The 14,735-nt window shown below is 43.0% G+C and overlaps 1 protein-coding gene across 20 annotated transcripts in view; it reads left to right on the top strand.

Moving 5' to 3' along the window:
- VEPH1 (ventricular zone expressed PH domain containing 1) overlaps positions 1-14,735 on the top strand; it is a 99,637-nt gene that overhangs the window by 32,303 nt on the left and 52,599 nt on the right. For 18 of the 20 annotated variants that reach the window (XR_012776381.1, XR_012776380.1, XR_012776378.1 and 15 more), the window contains 2 exons: positions 4,580-4,746; positions 6,297-6,506. Coding sequence is in view for 7 of the 20 variants with exons in the window: in XM_075506782.1 (XP_075362897.1) it covers positions 4,580-4,746; positions 6,297-6,506 (377 nt within the window). In the remaining 13 variants the exon portion in view is untranslated. Of the gene's footprint in view, positions 1-6; positions 332-4,579; positions 4,747-6,296; positions 6,507-14,735 lie in introns of those variants that run through there. The other 2 variants (XM_075506779.1, XM_075506781.1) reach the window with 2 other exon arrangements.

Genomic DNA, 14,735 nt, shown 5'->3' with positions numbered 1-14,735 from the left:
TGAATGAATGAGCAATGCTAGTGCCAGTGTTGTAATAAGAGCACTTCTGGCTGTTGGTTTTGGCCGAGAGGAGAAGGGGGCGTGCAGCTTGCTCAATTCCAGCCTTCCAGGTTTGCACTGGGGGGAGATGTACTGACTCGCGGAGGGGAAGAAACGGGGAAAGCTGCTCTTGCGAGCTGCCGCTTCCCCTCTGAGAGCACATTGCTGTAATGTGCAGCAATGCGAGAGTGAGAGCGGGGGATGAAATCCCTTGGAGTTCTCTGGCTGCATCGGTTATGTTATTTTGTGTTGTGGAAAGGAAAGTGTTCTCTGCAAACTTATTTTGTAGATGGTATGTGCCAGGGCTCTGGAAGAGATTGGTAGAAAAATAAACATACCTGGAGTTGGTTTGGATATACGTGTATGGTTTAACCTAAATATTGTAGCTTTTTTTGGTAGTTAGGTATAAAAACTTCTATTATATACTAACAGTTTACTGCTTTAAGCAATAAAGGAGAACTCATACAGACAGCTTGTTAGTTTTGCTTTTCTAATTACCAATAACAACATCATAACTATGTGGATAATGCGTTACTGCTAGTATCTTGTTTCGGGAGCATGTAGATTAGCAGCTGCATGATTAGAGTTGTTTCTGTTAACTTTGAAAAAACAAAACAAGGCACTCTTGGATTAGACGTTAATCTAGTGCTAAGTAGTATTGTTATTGGTATGAATCTGTTTTAAATTCTGGAAAGCTTCTCAGTTCAATGGGCCATTAATTATTTCAGAGATGCATTGCCTAGGTGAGATTAGGGGTAATATGGTACAAATTAGATATTGGCTATGAAATATTTGGAGAATAGCAAAAAACCCCCCACATAACTGCATCTAACTTGCAATCTGTGTTCCCTTTCCATTCGAGTCTCTGGTTTAGCCCCTTATTGCTGTGCACAGGAGTGTGTAAAGAGGGCCTTGTGCTTCTGTTCTTGCCCATTCTGCCTCCGACACCCGGGCCAGGAGTGGGAGGTGCGGCTGCACGAGGCAGCAGAGACGGTGTGCGTGGCCTCAACCATTGCACCCTCCTGCAGCGGGGACCAGGAGGGACTTTGCAGGTGTCGCCTTTTGCTGAGGAGGCAGGTAAGGCTGGAGCTGCCTGCTCGCCAGCCCACTACCTGCTCCTCCAGGCTTGCTCCACGCGCCCCAGGGCAGCCCGCTGCTCCGAGGCCGCAGGAGGCTGCTGAGAGCCTGGTGCTGCTGCACCAGATGCCTCCCAGTACCCAGCCTTGCTTGTGCAAACCTGGGCTACCTGCACGTTGGGCTGCTGGCCACAGTGCTGTGCTGTTTCTACTTGCCAAACCTTCTCGCTGCTTCACCTTATGTGTATATGGGGTTCCTGCCACTGTGGGGCCTCCAGCTGCAGTCCTGCAAATGCAAATAATAAATAGTAATGTCAAAACAATATATTAGAAACCTCAAAAGTTTGGTAAAGTAGAGGTGAACGTTTTTTGGGGAGGTATGTGCCTAACTTGAGTCATCCCAGGGAAAAAAAATTAGTCTTGATGTGCATGGGCTTTTATCTTTGAATACTCCATTTGGAGTGAATGTTGAAACACTGCTGTATAGCTTTGAGAGCTCCTTCTGTCCACGTTACATTTGCAGTGTGCTACCAGGCTCAATTTTTTTAAACAAGCTCTCTATGCTGCCAGGCTGGGCAGAGCAGAGGCTTGAGCACAAGGCAACCTTTGCAATTCGTGTGTGCAGGGAGCACGGCCAAAGTGTGCCCGGGGCAGCCGGGGCGGTCTGGCACCATCACAGCATGCAGTTGTGGTTGCTCCTGCTGGATGTGCCTCTTCCCTGCCTGACTTGCAGCCAGTGGTGCAGAGCCATCGAGTGTCCCCAACCGTATGTTAGTTCCTGCCTGAATTGTGTAATTCCCAGTGTGTGGTCTGCTTGGAAAGTCTGAGAAAATCTAATCTGGAAAATATTGGGGGTAAGGGTGGTAGGGGAATGAAGAGGGAAAGAAGGTAATTAAGGAGCTGAGTATAATGTTTTTCCATTCTCGGACAACAAACAAACTTTTCAGGCTCTTGGTTTAGACTGAGTCAGACAAAGCAAGATGGAAAAAAGTGAATTACTTGGGAACGGCCCGAGCTCTCCAAACCAAAAGATTGGTGAGCTGCATGTGTGTAAATCGCTTAGAAACTGAAAAGGTGTGACAAACAAATGGCAAGAGGTACTCAGAGCTAACTCGAAACATGACAGTACAAGAAAATAGTGAATTAGGTTGTGCTTCGTGACCTTTAAGTTATACAAAGAACAGGCACAAACTGTGATGTCTGCTTGGATTGTTTACAAGTTTGTACAGCCAGGTTATTCAATTAAAAGCGATTCCATGTCAGTGAGGTCATTTAAATATCACTCCAAAGTGATGGGGTTGCTCCTAATTTGCCTTTGCTTTTCATTTATCTTGGTTAGTGAATATAAACCCTGTATGTTTGCTGTATGGTAACCGGAAGATATTGCCCAAATTTGCATTTGTACAAAGTACTTTTGTTCAGAGAAGCTTCATGGCTGCAATCCATCATGTTGTGTCATGTCAGATTGCATCACTCCTCTAATACATCTGATACTTAAAATGCTTGTTTTCTCAGATTGAATTATTAGTCTTACTTTCCAGATACCTTCCTACCTGTGACATCCCAGCTTAGGCAATAGCATTCCTCAGGTTAGTGGCTGTCTTTCCTTGTTTGAAGTTGCTACTTTTGGTTCATCTCTGCTGAATTCCTCTCCGCTACACTTTTAGGGCTGAGATGAATTTTGCTAGGAACATGGGAATTTAATCTTTTGCAATTGTTACCATTGCTGAAATTCAACTGGAGCTTAAGGGCTCTGCTCCATATGGGCAGAAAACTTCCAGTTGAAACTACATGTGTGCAAGCTCAAAGAAAGAACTTATTCCTGTAAGCACTAAATTATTCAGCGAAGAAAATAATGTTTAGTGTATTTGGTTGCAAAATTGTTCAATTTCAGACACAGATGCGAGTCTAGAGAAGTCCAAGTAAATACATCCTCTCACCCTTTTCGTTCTAACCTTGGGTGAATTGGTGCTTTGCATGAATCCCACGGTATGTTAGTGACGCTCTTAAAAGAAGTGACACTTTTTTTTTTTTTTTTACAGACTCACTTGTTATATCAGGAAGAGATTTGCATAAAGAATGTGGCCAGAAAATGGCCAGAACCGAACAGCTTGCTAATCTGTTTAGGTTAATTAATCAGCAAATATCTTGCCTTTGCAACTGGCCTTTGAGCTTTATATATAGAGCAAAACAAGACAGAAATTTGCCGTGTCTATGGGAGTAGAGGCGGGGTCTGAACCTTGCCTTTAGGACTGCAGTGGTTGTATGGAGGGCTCAGAGCTGCCTTCAAGGAGAAGCCAATGATTCTTCAAGCAGAATAAATGCTTGAGGATAGGATGCAGAAGCGTGGCTGGCTAAATAGCGTGGAGGCACTCCTCCGAAGCATAAGGAACCCTTAGGGATCATTACAAGCTGTTTGACTAAAAGTTGTCTGAACCTGCAATGAATTATATGTTAGTTACTTGGCTCAGAGGTGATGTTACAAGACCTAATAGTGTCTTGGGGTGCATTTTCTGTATCTGGCAAGAGTACAATGTGGTCCACTCTGACCCATGCATCCTTTTTCTACCATCCATGAAGTGACCTGCTTATCTTCCAAAATTGTAAGGCTCAGATTTAAATGGGAGAAAAAGCAGCAGGCCAGAGTGCTAGTTCCTATTGGAAACCAAATCCAAAGAGACCTTAAGGACTTTCCAGGGTTTACAAAAAGGAGCCATACTACATTGCAATAGGCAGATGTTTTCCATATGTTGTTCAAGTGAAACTTAAATATATTGAGGCAGGCATGTACAGCAATGTGAAGTTATATATTTTGGTATGAGCCTGGACTTCAAATTGAATTATGCACAGACATCTTAAGAAAATGTGTGAGAGAGGGTTTTGCATATCTTTGTCTGTCTGCCGTTGACTCTCTCTGGCTCCTTTCTATTCCTGGAAATGGCATCCTTAACTATTTATGTTCAAATTTACTGTCATGCATATTTAGTTCTCTTAATAACCAACTATTCTTTCCATATGCTGCTTATTTAATTTGAAAGTCTGAATCTCAACAAAGGGGAAATATAGCTTTTATGTGCTTTCTAGCCTTTTTTTTTTTTTTTTTTAATTGAAATCACACTTACTTTGGTCTAGGACTCAACAGAGTACCATCCAAATCTGAAAGCTCATTAAGCAGCCCTCTCATGATACTGTACTTGAGAAAGAAAATTATAATTAATAGGATTTTCTTTTTTTTTTTAACACCTGCATTGTTACATGTGCAATGATTCGTTCTGTTTAGGTTATTTATTTGTCGTCTTGGCCCAGTGTATATTGTTCTACAGTGTTTTATGCCTCCCAGTTTTCATACTGATGATTCTTAAAAACGGGTGTCTCCAGGTGTGTGCTGATTTTTTAGGGCCCTCTCCAGCTATAGGGTATTGACCGACAGTAAGTCACTGGCTTCTCTTTTGCTCTGTTCTCAGGGAACTCGATGCTGCTGCGCGTCCTGCCTGCTCTGTACGAGAAGCAACCGCAGCCGATAAACCTCCATCTGAGGGAGCTGGTGGCACTGATGGCTCAGCTGGATCAAGCCGAACAACATCACCTCCTCAGGCTCTTCCAGATCGTGGCTAGGAAAAAAGAACTGGGGGTAAAACCATATGTGGAAGATCTTACTGCTAAATGCTCCACCTCCTTTTGGAGGAGTTTATTTGTTTTAGATGACTTGGGAAGGTCTGTCTGCTAGCTGCTCTGCGAACAGTGAGGAGTCCCATGACATGCATGACAGTGCTTTCCTACGCTAATTCCCCATGAATTCTTTAATTTCGTTCCAAATTCTCCATCTCATCATAAAGAGAACATAACAATGACTCTGCTGGACCAAAACATTTGTGTTAAACCAGTTTTCTACTTTTTTGGCTCTTTCCCTGTCAGCTGAGTATGAATTGCCATTACTATGTTTCCGTTAGAATATATGAACTGTATTAAATTACGTATCAAGGAAAATCAAAATGAGTTAGGAATTGATGAGGAGTGAGATGGAGATTAGTTAACTAAGGCAAAATATATCATGCTTTGGAAATTGTACGTCATTGACAGCACCCAGCACATTAGAACAAGGCACAAGACTACCTGCTTTGCGAATTTATGAAATTCATAAAATCTTTGGAAAAGAAGAATCAACAATAGTTAGTATCTTTCCCCAGGTAGCCAAGGAAACTTTGTCGTAATATACAGTCCCAGGTGGAAGAGAACTCCTTTCGGAAGCAAGGGACTTGTCAGCTGGAGGGGACTGGGGTGCACCCCTGGCTATTGTGGGGCTCCATGCTGGAGCCGACGTGTCTGAAGTTGCTTTGTATTATCGTTATTACTATTATTATCATTTATTACTACTAACAATTTTTTCAGCCACCCACCTGCAGTATTTTGCCAGAGCAAGAGGTATTGGCTTGCTAAAACTGATAATCCTCAAAAAATAACAGAAGAATGGGTCACTTCATGCCCTGTTTGTGTGTTGAAATGTCTTTTGCACAGATGCAACAGTTTCACTGAATCAGAGGTGTATTAGTGTACATGTGTGTTTATATGAAAAATAATAATTCAGTAGGTAGTTGTATACACTGTATCCTGTTTGTAAGATGATTTTAAGGACTACACCCTCAGCGTCTTGAAAATTGTGTTGTTACAAGAAATGACAACTTGCCTACAGCATTTTTGTGTGTAGTGAGGATCTTGCCTCTTACTTTTTCCTCTGTTCCAGCTATTAACCTTGTCACATTATTTAGTTTCCGGTGGAAACCAAAAATTTCTACTAGTACTTTAATTTACTGTATCATTGGGGAAGACTAAGTCTGATGTTGTTTTAATCAAAAAAGTATAGAACTGGCCCAGAGCAAGGGAAATTCTTGGTGAGGGTTTTTTTTTTTTTCTTTTTTAACAATTGGGCATTTCCTTACTTATATATGCATAACTGCAATATTTCAAGGCTACAGCTTACCCTTATTCCATATGTTGAGCTGAACTTTGATTGACCTCAGCAATAGCTCCATGCAAAGGTCAGCAAGGGTGGAAAACTATTTTACTAAATCAAAGTCTAGTGGTTTATTTTTATCCCTCCAATGGTACAGGACCTCTTTTGGTTATATGCAGTCACAATTAAAAAATATATTCACAATTTGTTTCTGTCTGATTTTTTAATAGGTGCTGGAAGAGTGTATTCCCTTTCTGTTTGGACATTTGAGAGACCCTAACCATAGTGACATTATTCTAAACATACTTATAGAAATATCCAGCTATGAACCAACAGCCTTAGCCACTTTTCTTCCCATGCTGAAAGAAATTGGTGAGAGTTTTCCAAGTTTGATTGGGCAAACAGCAAAGATCTTTGGAGCTGTTGGACATATTGATGAGGTAAGTTTAAAACCAAAAGAAGTTGGTTGGTTTTGGGGTTGGGTTGTTTGGCGTTTTTTTTCCTAAATCTTGTATAAAGGAATACATCTAAGTAGTCCTTTCTTCACAAGTGACCAGAGTGCCCTACCAGAACATATTCCTGGTCATAAGACCACGATAGGTCTAGACTGTAATGCCAGTATGGCTAGGAGAGCAAGTACCACAAAAATCAGATGTGGTATTTTAGTGACTGAGACCGCCCTTCGATCTTCTAACCAAGGAACAGTCATGTAGCAAAGGGTCTCTGCAGAAATGGGGTTTATGTTAGTGGGAGAGAAAGAAACTTTCTAGAAAAGATTAATGAGCAAGAAAAAGATAAATACTTAAATTCTCATAATTGTAAAGATAATATCAATAAAATTTTATTGATATTATTTGCTGTGTATCTGGTCTGTGCACATATATGTTCTGTTTATATGAATTATCTTTTTATGGAATGGCTAAAACTTCTATTTGATAAAAGCACATAGTTGTCATTATTCCAAGGGCTTAGCTAAGTTAGGTTGCAGTGTATCTATATGTGAAATGAAAGGCAGAGAAAAAGAAAAACATATTTTGCACACCCTTTGTATGACATCATAGTTTAGATGCATATAGCCTTCAGGAATGTTGTAATCATGCAGTGAAATATGAACTTCCTCCTATGGTGTAATCCAGATATTTTGGCTTTATAGCCATAGTTAATTGGATACTTCAGACAAATGTCTTTATAATGAAAACGGTCAGTGGTGATGCTGGGCTCAAGCCTCGTCGCAGCAACATCTCGGTTTGGGATCTGACCCAGTGGGAACATTATGCCTAAAAGGGTTTTACAGTGACAAACTCCTAAAAAAATTATGGGAGTTTCATGGCAGGGTAATGAATTTGCACTGAAGTTTTTGCTTTAGTCATAACTGTGCGGTCTGGATGCGGGAGCGATGTTCACCTAAGCCAGGTGCCGTGAACAGACTCGAACACACTGTGTGTACAGAAACCATCAGGCAGCTCTCAGGTCCCAGAGCCCTCTGCCCTCCCCAAAACACCAGCTCTGATGAGCAGCCCAAAGATCCCTGCGTCCCCAGCAGCGAGGGATGCTGCTCACGAAGATCTGATGTTAGCCCTGTCCCACTGGGACTGGGAAATGCCTTAGACCCTCATGAGACCCGTCTTGCCCTGCTGCTGTCCCCAGCTCCTAAAAATACAGCCTGGAGGAGATTACCACCATGAGCTTGTAAACTATCTGATTGCTCAAGACCTTGGGTGTCCTGAGGACACCAAACTGGTTAGACTTACTTATGACACATCGTGATTTTTAATGAGATTTTATTTTCATTCCCAGGTGTGAGCTTATGTGTCTTTCACCACTGTTAATAGACGTTTTCCTTCCACCTTAAATCATGGCTTTGTAAAGGCAAAAATCATGCTCTGCTGAACTCAAAGAGTTTCTGGTAAATAATTCAAATTTTTATGGCTGTGACAAAACTCGATTATGTAGCAGAAAATGAATGGTATGTAATAAATCTAACCATTTGCTGAAGTGTGGCACTGATGCCTGCCACACAGTAACCTGGATAATTTATTTCAGCAAAGAGCTGAATCCCGTCATTTCCTTATCCTTTCAGTGATCCTTGAGGCAAAACTTGCACTAAGTCAACTGGAGTTTGTCTGCATAAAGGCTAGAGATTTCACTGTAGGTTTTGCCTTTGTGAATCAGACTTCTTGGTTGCCCTTCCTTTGACTCTGCTGGAGGCCAGTTTGGAGGGAGGAGGAGAGAAAAGTTGCATCGTTTTGCTGTGTGGGGGAAAATCCTCCGTATATTCATCTTCTGCCTTTAAGAGGACAGTTCCTCTATTCGCTTGTTTAGATACAGATAACGATGTGCTCTCATCAATGATAGCGGTCATTGGAGAATCTCCAGAGAGGCTTTTGTCTCCAGAGAAAATACTTTATTTTGGCCCCTAACCAAAGTTAGTCCCTTAAATCTCGGGAGTGGGTGTTGTTGGGGGGTTAGGCTCTGCACGCTGTACCACAGCTTGCCGGCAGCTGTCAGTGCGTTCAGGCAACAGCTCTGCTCGATGATGAAGGATTGGCGGTGCAACTTGAAGCACATCACCTACCTCAGTGTAGGCACGTCAGGCAAACCCATCGTAGGGCATCAGGGTGTGTTACGCCTTGTTACATGTTGCTGAAGGTAAAACAAGACACATGAGAAATGCAGGGAAGTTAAGGGGAAATTTTCCTTTGTGCAACCTTTTCAATAATTCAGAATTGTCTCAGTAATACTCTTAGACGAGACAGTTGCACTAATTTAAATGGATATTGTGGAGCGGGGGAGCCTGGTGGGAGGCAGGGAGGAGGGTCGGGGGGCAGCTCCTCTGCACTCCTGTTGCTGGCACGGATGGATGTCATGCAAATCTTGGTTCACTTGTTGCAATAAGGCCAATCCTTTCTCCTTTGGCACTTAGTTTTGAGTGTGTATTGGCTAGGCGATGGGTGTCTGATTGCTGTGGGTACAGCACAGGAAGACACTACACTTGCTGTTTCTGCTGATCTTGAGCTTTATATTGATTTAAAATGCAATTTATCTTGTAAGAATCAAAACCAGATTTGGTTTGGCTTTGTAAATCTTATTCCTGTTGCAGGGGGTCGGGGGAGAAGTCAAAATCACATTGAAGACTGTGAGCCAAATGAAGTTTGTTGTTCTCTCCTTGTTTACATACATCACCCCAGCAAAATTTACCTTTATAAGAACTGCAGCTGACCACATTTAGTACTTAAGAGTCAACAGCTCCTAGAAGCTTTACAGCTTATAACTAGCTAATCCTCAAATGAGCGCAGAGGGGATCAGAATTTAAGGATTTAATTCTGATTCTGTGTTTTAGTGTGTTGAACCAGCTCTTCCCATGCGAGTGTCTCTGAGGCCCCTTTTCTGCTGTGTTCTGCTACTGAAAAGGGACTGTATTTATTTTGCCTTTTGTTGTTGTTATTGTTTTATACCAATACCAAGAACAAGCGAGGAACCAGCTGGACATGTTGTATTTCATCTATTGTTGGAAATCATAGACTACAGTAAAGTTTACAAAGAAATGATTTGCAGAACATTTGCTCCTTATATTTTTTAATCTGTTTGTTTGTGCAGATACACATAGCTACCAAATGTTACACATGTAGCCTTGGGCAAGCTTGCATTGAATAATCTCCAATCTCTCTCTTATAAGTGTCGAGTAACTGGCATTATGTCCCGTGTCATATGTCTTATTTTTCTAAGAAGCTGCAAGCTGCTGACTTAGCAGCAGACTGCATTCCAGCCCGCTCTGCCGCCACGAGCGCTGCGTGTTTGGAGGGGTGGCATGCTTTTCATCTGTTTGTAGCGGGCTCTGTTTTAGTGGCATCTGGGAGACCTTTCACTAGATACTCAAAAACATCGATAAAAGCAACATGCAAAGGGTGGCAGAGGTGAACTTTCTAACGTGAGACAAATGGCTCCTCTCCTCTCTTGTTTTCTAACAAATATCTGAATTATGGAAGATCTGCCCTGACTGAAATGTGTAAGTAGTTACCAGTGCTCGAGTGACTTGATTTTGTTTCTGCAATCACCTTTGAGCCATGTCGGTCCATGAGGCTCCTGACATCAGTGCCAGGTTTGCACAATGCTGTCACTTGGACACAGGTTACACATGTTGAAACCTCACCACTGGATCTTCTCTGGAGGTTGTCCCCACTCTGTCCCGTCTCCTCTGTGCTGGGCAGAGGAGCTGGGGCGGCAGAAAGAGGCTCTTAATGCTGTGGCTCAAGCCAGGGAGAACATCTTGGTGCGAAAACAAAGGCAAGATGTCCAGGTGAGGAGAGGTCCAGGCACAATTTACAGGAGTTTTGGGGCATCCTGAGGAGCAAGTAGGTCTCGGGCACCGTTTGCATTGCCATGGCTGCCCCAGCCCTGCCTGTGAGCAGTCTGGCAGCTGCCTCTGCCAGCACCGCTGCTCTCTGCTGGAAGACCTGGTGCCTCCTGCCTTTCCTTGGTGGGGAGCAGTACCTCTGTGTCACTCGTGCTCCCGAAGGGTTTGGATGTGCTTCTGGCAGTGCCACGCTGCCAGTTCAGTTATTCCCTCTGGTATAAATGGTGGAGAAAGAGCCTTAAAATGTGCTTGGGTGATGGCTGGGCATTGCATGCTGGAGCCCAGGCCAGTCACCAGTCTGGGTGCAAAACTTGTGCTAGAGTTGCTGGGGGGGCTTAAAGTTTCCCATTTTCTCCTTGCCAAATACTTTTTTTTCCATGGGGCTTTTGCCTTTTCTGTGATGTGGGATGTGGTCTGCTCCTCGCGTCACCTCGGCGTTTTCACATAGCAAGTTCCCACTTCCTTCACAGACATTATAACTGATGGTCTTTCTCTCACCTTCTACTTGCGAGTTTTGTCTCTCTACCTTATGGATTTTTTTTTTTTTTAATTTCAGGGACCCTGAGTGCTTTGTAGCCCACAGTTTTGTGGGGGTATGGGGAGCTGCTTTGGCAGGACATTCATTGGTCTGCAATTGCCTGGGGTTGCATCAGACCGGACGTGGTGACCAAAGGGTCCTTGTGGCTCTTGCGTGTTTAGTAACAGAGTGGATCTCTCATAGTCCTTTTCCCTTGTAAAGGTTTTGTTTGCTTTACTCTGGCTGTTCCTTGTGCAGAATTTGCCCCCACCCTTCGTGAGCCAAGAGACGGGTCACATCTCTGGATGTTCCCATGCAGATCAGGCTTCTTGAAAGGAAAAAAAATGCCATGGATTTCCCCGATGTATGGGGCATCGCTCACTGCAGTGCAGACAATCAGCCTGCGATAAAATAAGCAGAAACACATCTGGCATCGTAAAAGCTGGACAGATCTTAAAGTCTCTGTATATAACAATGAGTGCACCCACAAGAAAGAATTAAAATAATTCTGTGATCTAAGCGTAACTGCTAAGTTACAAGCATTACTGAAACCAGTTAATTTTTTTAGATCAGGTCCAAGTAGAAATGTGCAAGCAGTAAAATGGTCCCTGCAGACACATGCACTGCTGATGGTCTCGTCTGCAGCCCACTGTGGCAATACCTTCCTGAAAACCTCTGTTGTCACTTCTCCCCCTCTTCCTTTTCCTGTAACGGAGCGTGTTACAGATATGCTGCTGGCTCTTACTTATAGATGTGAATCAGCATCAGCATCCCCTTCCTGGCCAAGCAAAACAAGTGGGAAATGAAACGACAATGGTAGTGTTGGAATTTTATTCATTGACATTTTGTTTCACTGGCAGTTTACTTGGGGAAAAGAGGTGGCAAGGATTGAGGCTTGGCCCTTTATGGTATAGATTGCAGATATGAGCAGAAAATCCTTTCCGCTGGCTTCTAGAAGCAACCTCTTGTGCTTTCACTGAACTGCGCTCTCCACCTTGGCAGTTCAGGCAGACCCCTGGAGAGATGAGAGGTTTGGCTGAAAAGAGATCCCTTTATTTTAAAGGTTGCCCCCTTGTTTATACACGCCACTTCTGTTGATGTCGGTGACAGTCTCACGGGTGAAGTTGAAATCGGAACTTGTCCCTTAACCATAAATTTGTGCAAAGCAAAACACCATCTTGGGGCATAGGTCAACTGAACATTTTAATTTTTTTTTTTCCAACAACTGTATGTTTTGAAGCAGCTGGAAATGGGAGTTACTTCTGAAAGTTTTGTGATCTCTTTTTGTAGTCTCCTGAGCCTGATTTTAAGGTAAAGCGAAATACTTTGCCACGCCTCATTGCTTGTATTTTAGATCTTCACCTACTGGCAGATGTAATGCCATAAAATGCAAGGGATGCTTATGAAAAACTACATGAATACATAAAATAAGCATTGTTAAAATAACAATGGGTTATGTATACCCAAATAGGCTTTCTGAAAATTTTTGGATAAAAATTGTGGCGGGGATAATGACTGCTTTCATGTTGAGCTATTTTGCTGTAATTTTGTTTTGTGTAACAGTTACATATTATGTTACTCAGTAGAGTTTATTGTTCTTTTACCTCACTCCAGGCGAGTAGCAGCATTTCAGCATGGCTGGAGATGCTCCAGCTGGATCAAAGTGACATGAAAAGGGTCAAAACTTCTCTTCCAGTTACGTCTGCTGCAGTTTGTTTAGGAAACAAAAATGTGTTTTAAATGTTAATTGAGCCTGTGTTTATCTCTTGGAGGGAGGATTGTCTTCCAAATAAACTAGTGAATATCCACCAAAAAGTCAACCTCTTTCAAGCCATTGAGAAAAAAACTCATTCCGTCACACCATCTCAACCCATCTGAGGAGGTAGCTGTAGTTTTTCCCCATATGGCTGAAGGGAAGCAATTTGTCTGATACGCTTTTCTCATTTATCTCTGTCATGGCACGGCATAGCAGATCCTCTTTTGTTTGAAATAAGTTGACTTTTTCTTCAAAAAATGTCTTGCTTGTGATGCTCAGGCCATGTTCTGCCCCAGTCCCCCGTGTATTTTTATGGCCCAGCTATACTTGGAATCAAACTTCCAGCAATTTTTTCTCTCCTGTTACACGGTCCCAGAAGAGAAGAGGTAATAATGGTATTGCCCCGCAGTTTGAGGATGTGTGCGGCACACGACTTCCCCTCCTTTTCTGCTAACCCTTGGGAAGAAGAGAATTGTTTATTTTCTTAAAGTGCCTTTGCTTGCATTTCAGTACAGGCTCTAAAAGCAAAGTATCTCCCAATTTCTGTAACAATCTGCTGAGTACCAAGTGGGTTTCACTGAGTGGAGCCATACGTGCTTACCCCAGTGGAGAATCTGACATGAGCTCCTGAGTTAATTGCTTCTTTCTCTGCTGCTTTTCCCACTTAGATATTTTTATGATTGTGGAACCTAATATTCTTAGGACAGTTATAACAAAACAGAAGAACCCTAATGCGTTTCTTCACCTTTAGGGTTTCTGTTTTAGTATGTGAATTTGTACACGTACATACAGAAATAGTTGGAACTGGAATTGTGTGCCCTTGCCAAGCAGAGATGATAAAGTATCTTTGCTAGAAAATATCTGCATGTTTAATATTATGATCTGAAACAGCCCCTTTAATCCTAATTTGTGGGGGATGTGATCTCGCTGATAAATTGGCGAGATCACATCCCCCTGAAAAGTTGGCTAGCAAAACTGTGGCTACAGAGGGCATATCAGACTTCAGTGCATTGGCAGTGATTGATACAGCTGCCAGACAGTGCCTTATCACATGTGATGAGATCTTAAAACGAAATCTCATTTTAAACTTCTCTTTGTTGCAGTGTTAGTCACGGGTCTAATGTGAGTGTTGCTCCTAAATGAATTGCTATGAAAGAAGAGAATCCCTGTGATTTACGAGGTACTTTAACCTCTCGCCATTAGTGAAAAGAGATGCTGATAGTCCCCCCGCTCCTGCCCGCTGCACCTCGCTCCTCTGCCAACACTGTGCCGGAGGACTCCCACTCAGTCTGGATAGCACTGGTGACGACAGGCTCTTAGGCGACACTGCTAAATATAGCAAATCAGCAACACCCAGCAGGTCCAGAAAGGAAGTAGTGCTTGGGAAACGTTTTATGGTCTGAAAAATAGATCTTCACTCCTGGCAAAGTATTTGTAACAGCTAATGGCATACGTAGAATTCACTTCAATTGCCTGATGACCCTTGATTCTTTGCAGTTATGGAGTGGAAAGTAACACGGACAAAGCAAAAATCCAGACGTTAGCCCATTAATACAATGAGGCTGTAACGAAGACACAAAACCACAGCTGGTCATGGGTCATGCAGTGCCACAAACCAGTGCAGACCTGAGTTGCAGGGTCTGTTGAGCTGAGGTCTGCTGGCAGGTTGTAACACGTTTGTGTCTGTGCTGATGCCTCCGCAAGCTCCATGTGCAACAGGTCAGGTACGGACATGAGGAAAAAGACCCTGGGGGAGAAGACCCTGTGACTGGAGCAGCATGCGTGAGTGCTTGGCCCCATACAGGAGTTTGCCTGCCACAAACAGCACAGAATAAAGCAAAAAAAGGGCACAGAAACTTGGGTATAGGGAGGTGAAGTAGCTTGGCCAGGCTTATAAGGCTCATCAAAGATGAAAGGGGAGCTAGGTATGCTGCTGGTGCTCTGATCACTGAGCCAGGCTGATCTACCACCCTAGAGCAATGCAAGGCCCTTCAAAGAGGCTTAGGGACTCTGTCTCCAGGTTTGAGGAGGAGACAAGGTGT

This window comes from Mycteria americana, chromosome 7, assembly GCF_035582795.1.
Source record: "Mycteria americana isolate JAX WOST 10 ecotype Jacksonville Zoo and Gardens chromosome 7, USCA_MyAme_1.0, whole genome shotgun sequence".
In the NCBI taxonomy this organism is placed as follows: Eukaryota; Metazoa; Chordata; class Aves; order Ciconiiformes; family Ciconiidae; genus Mycteria; species Mycteria americana.
Note: the sequence above shows the minus strand (reverse complement) of the source record. Positions and strands in the feature narration are given on the sequence as shown.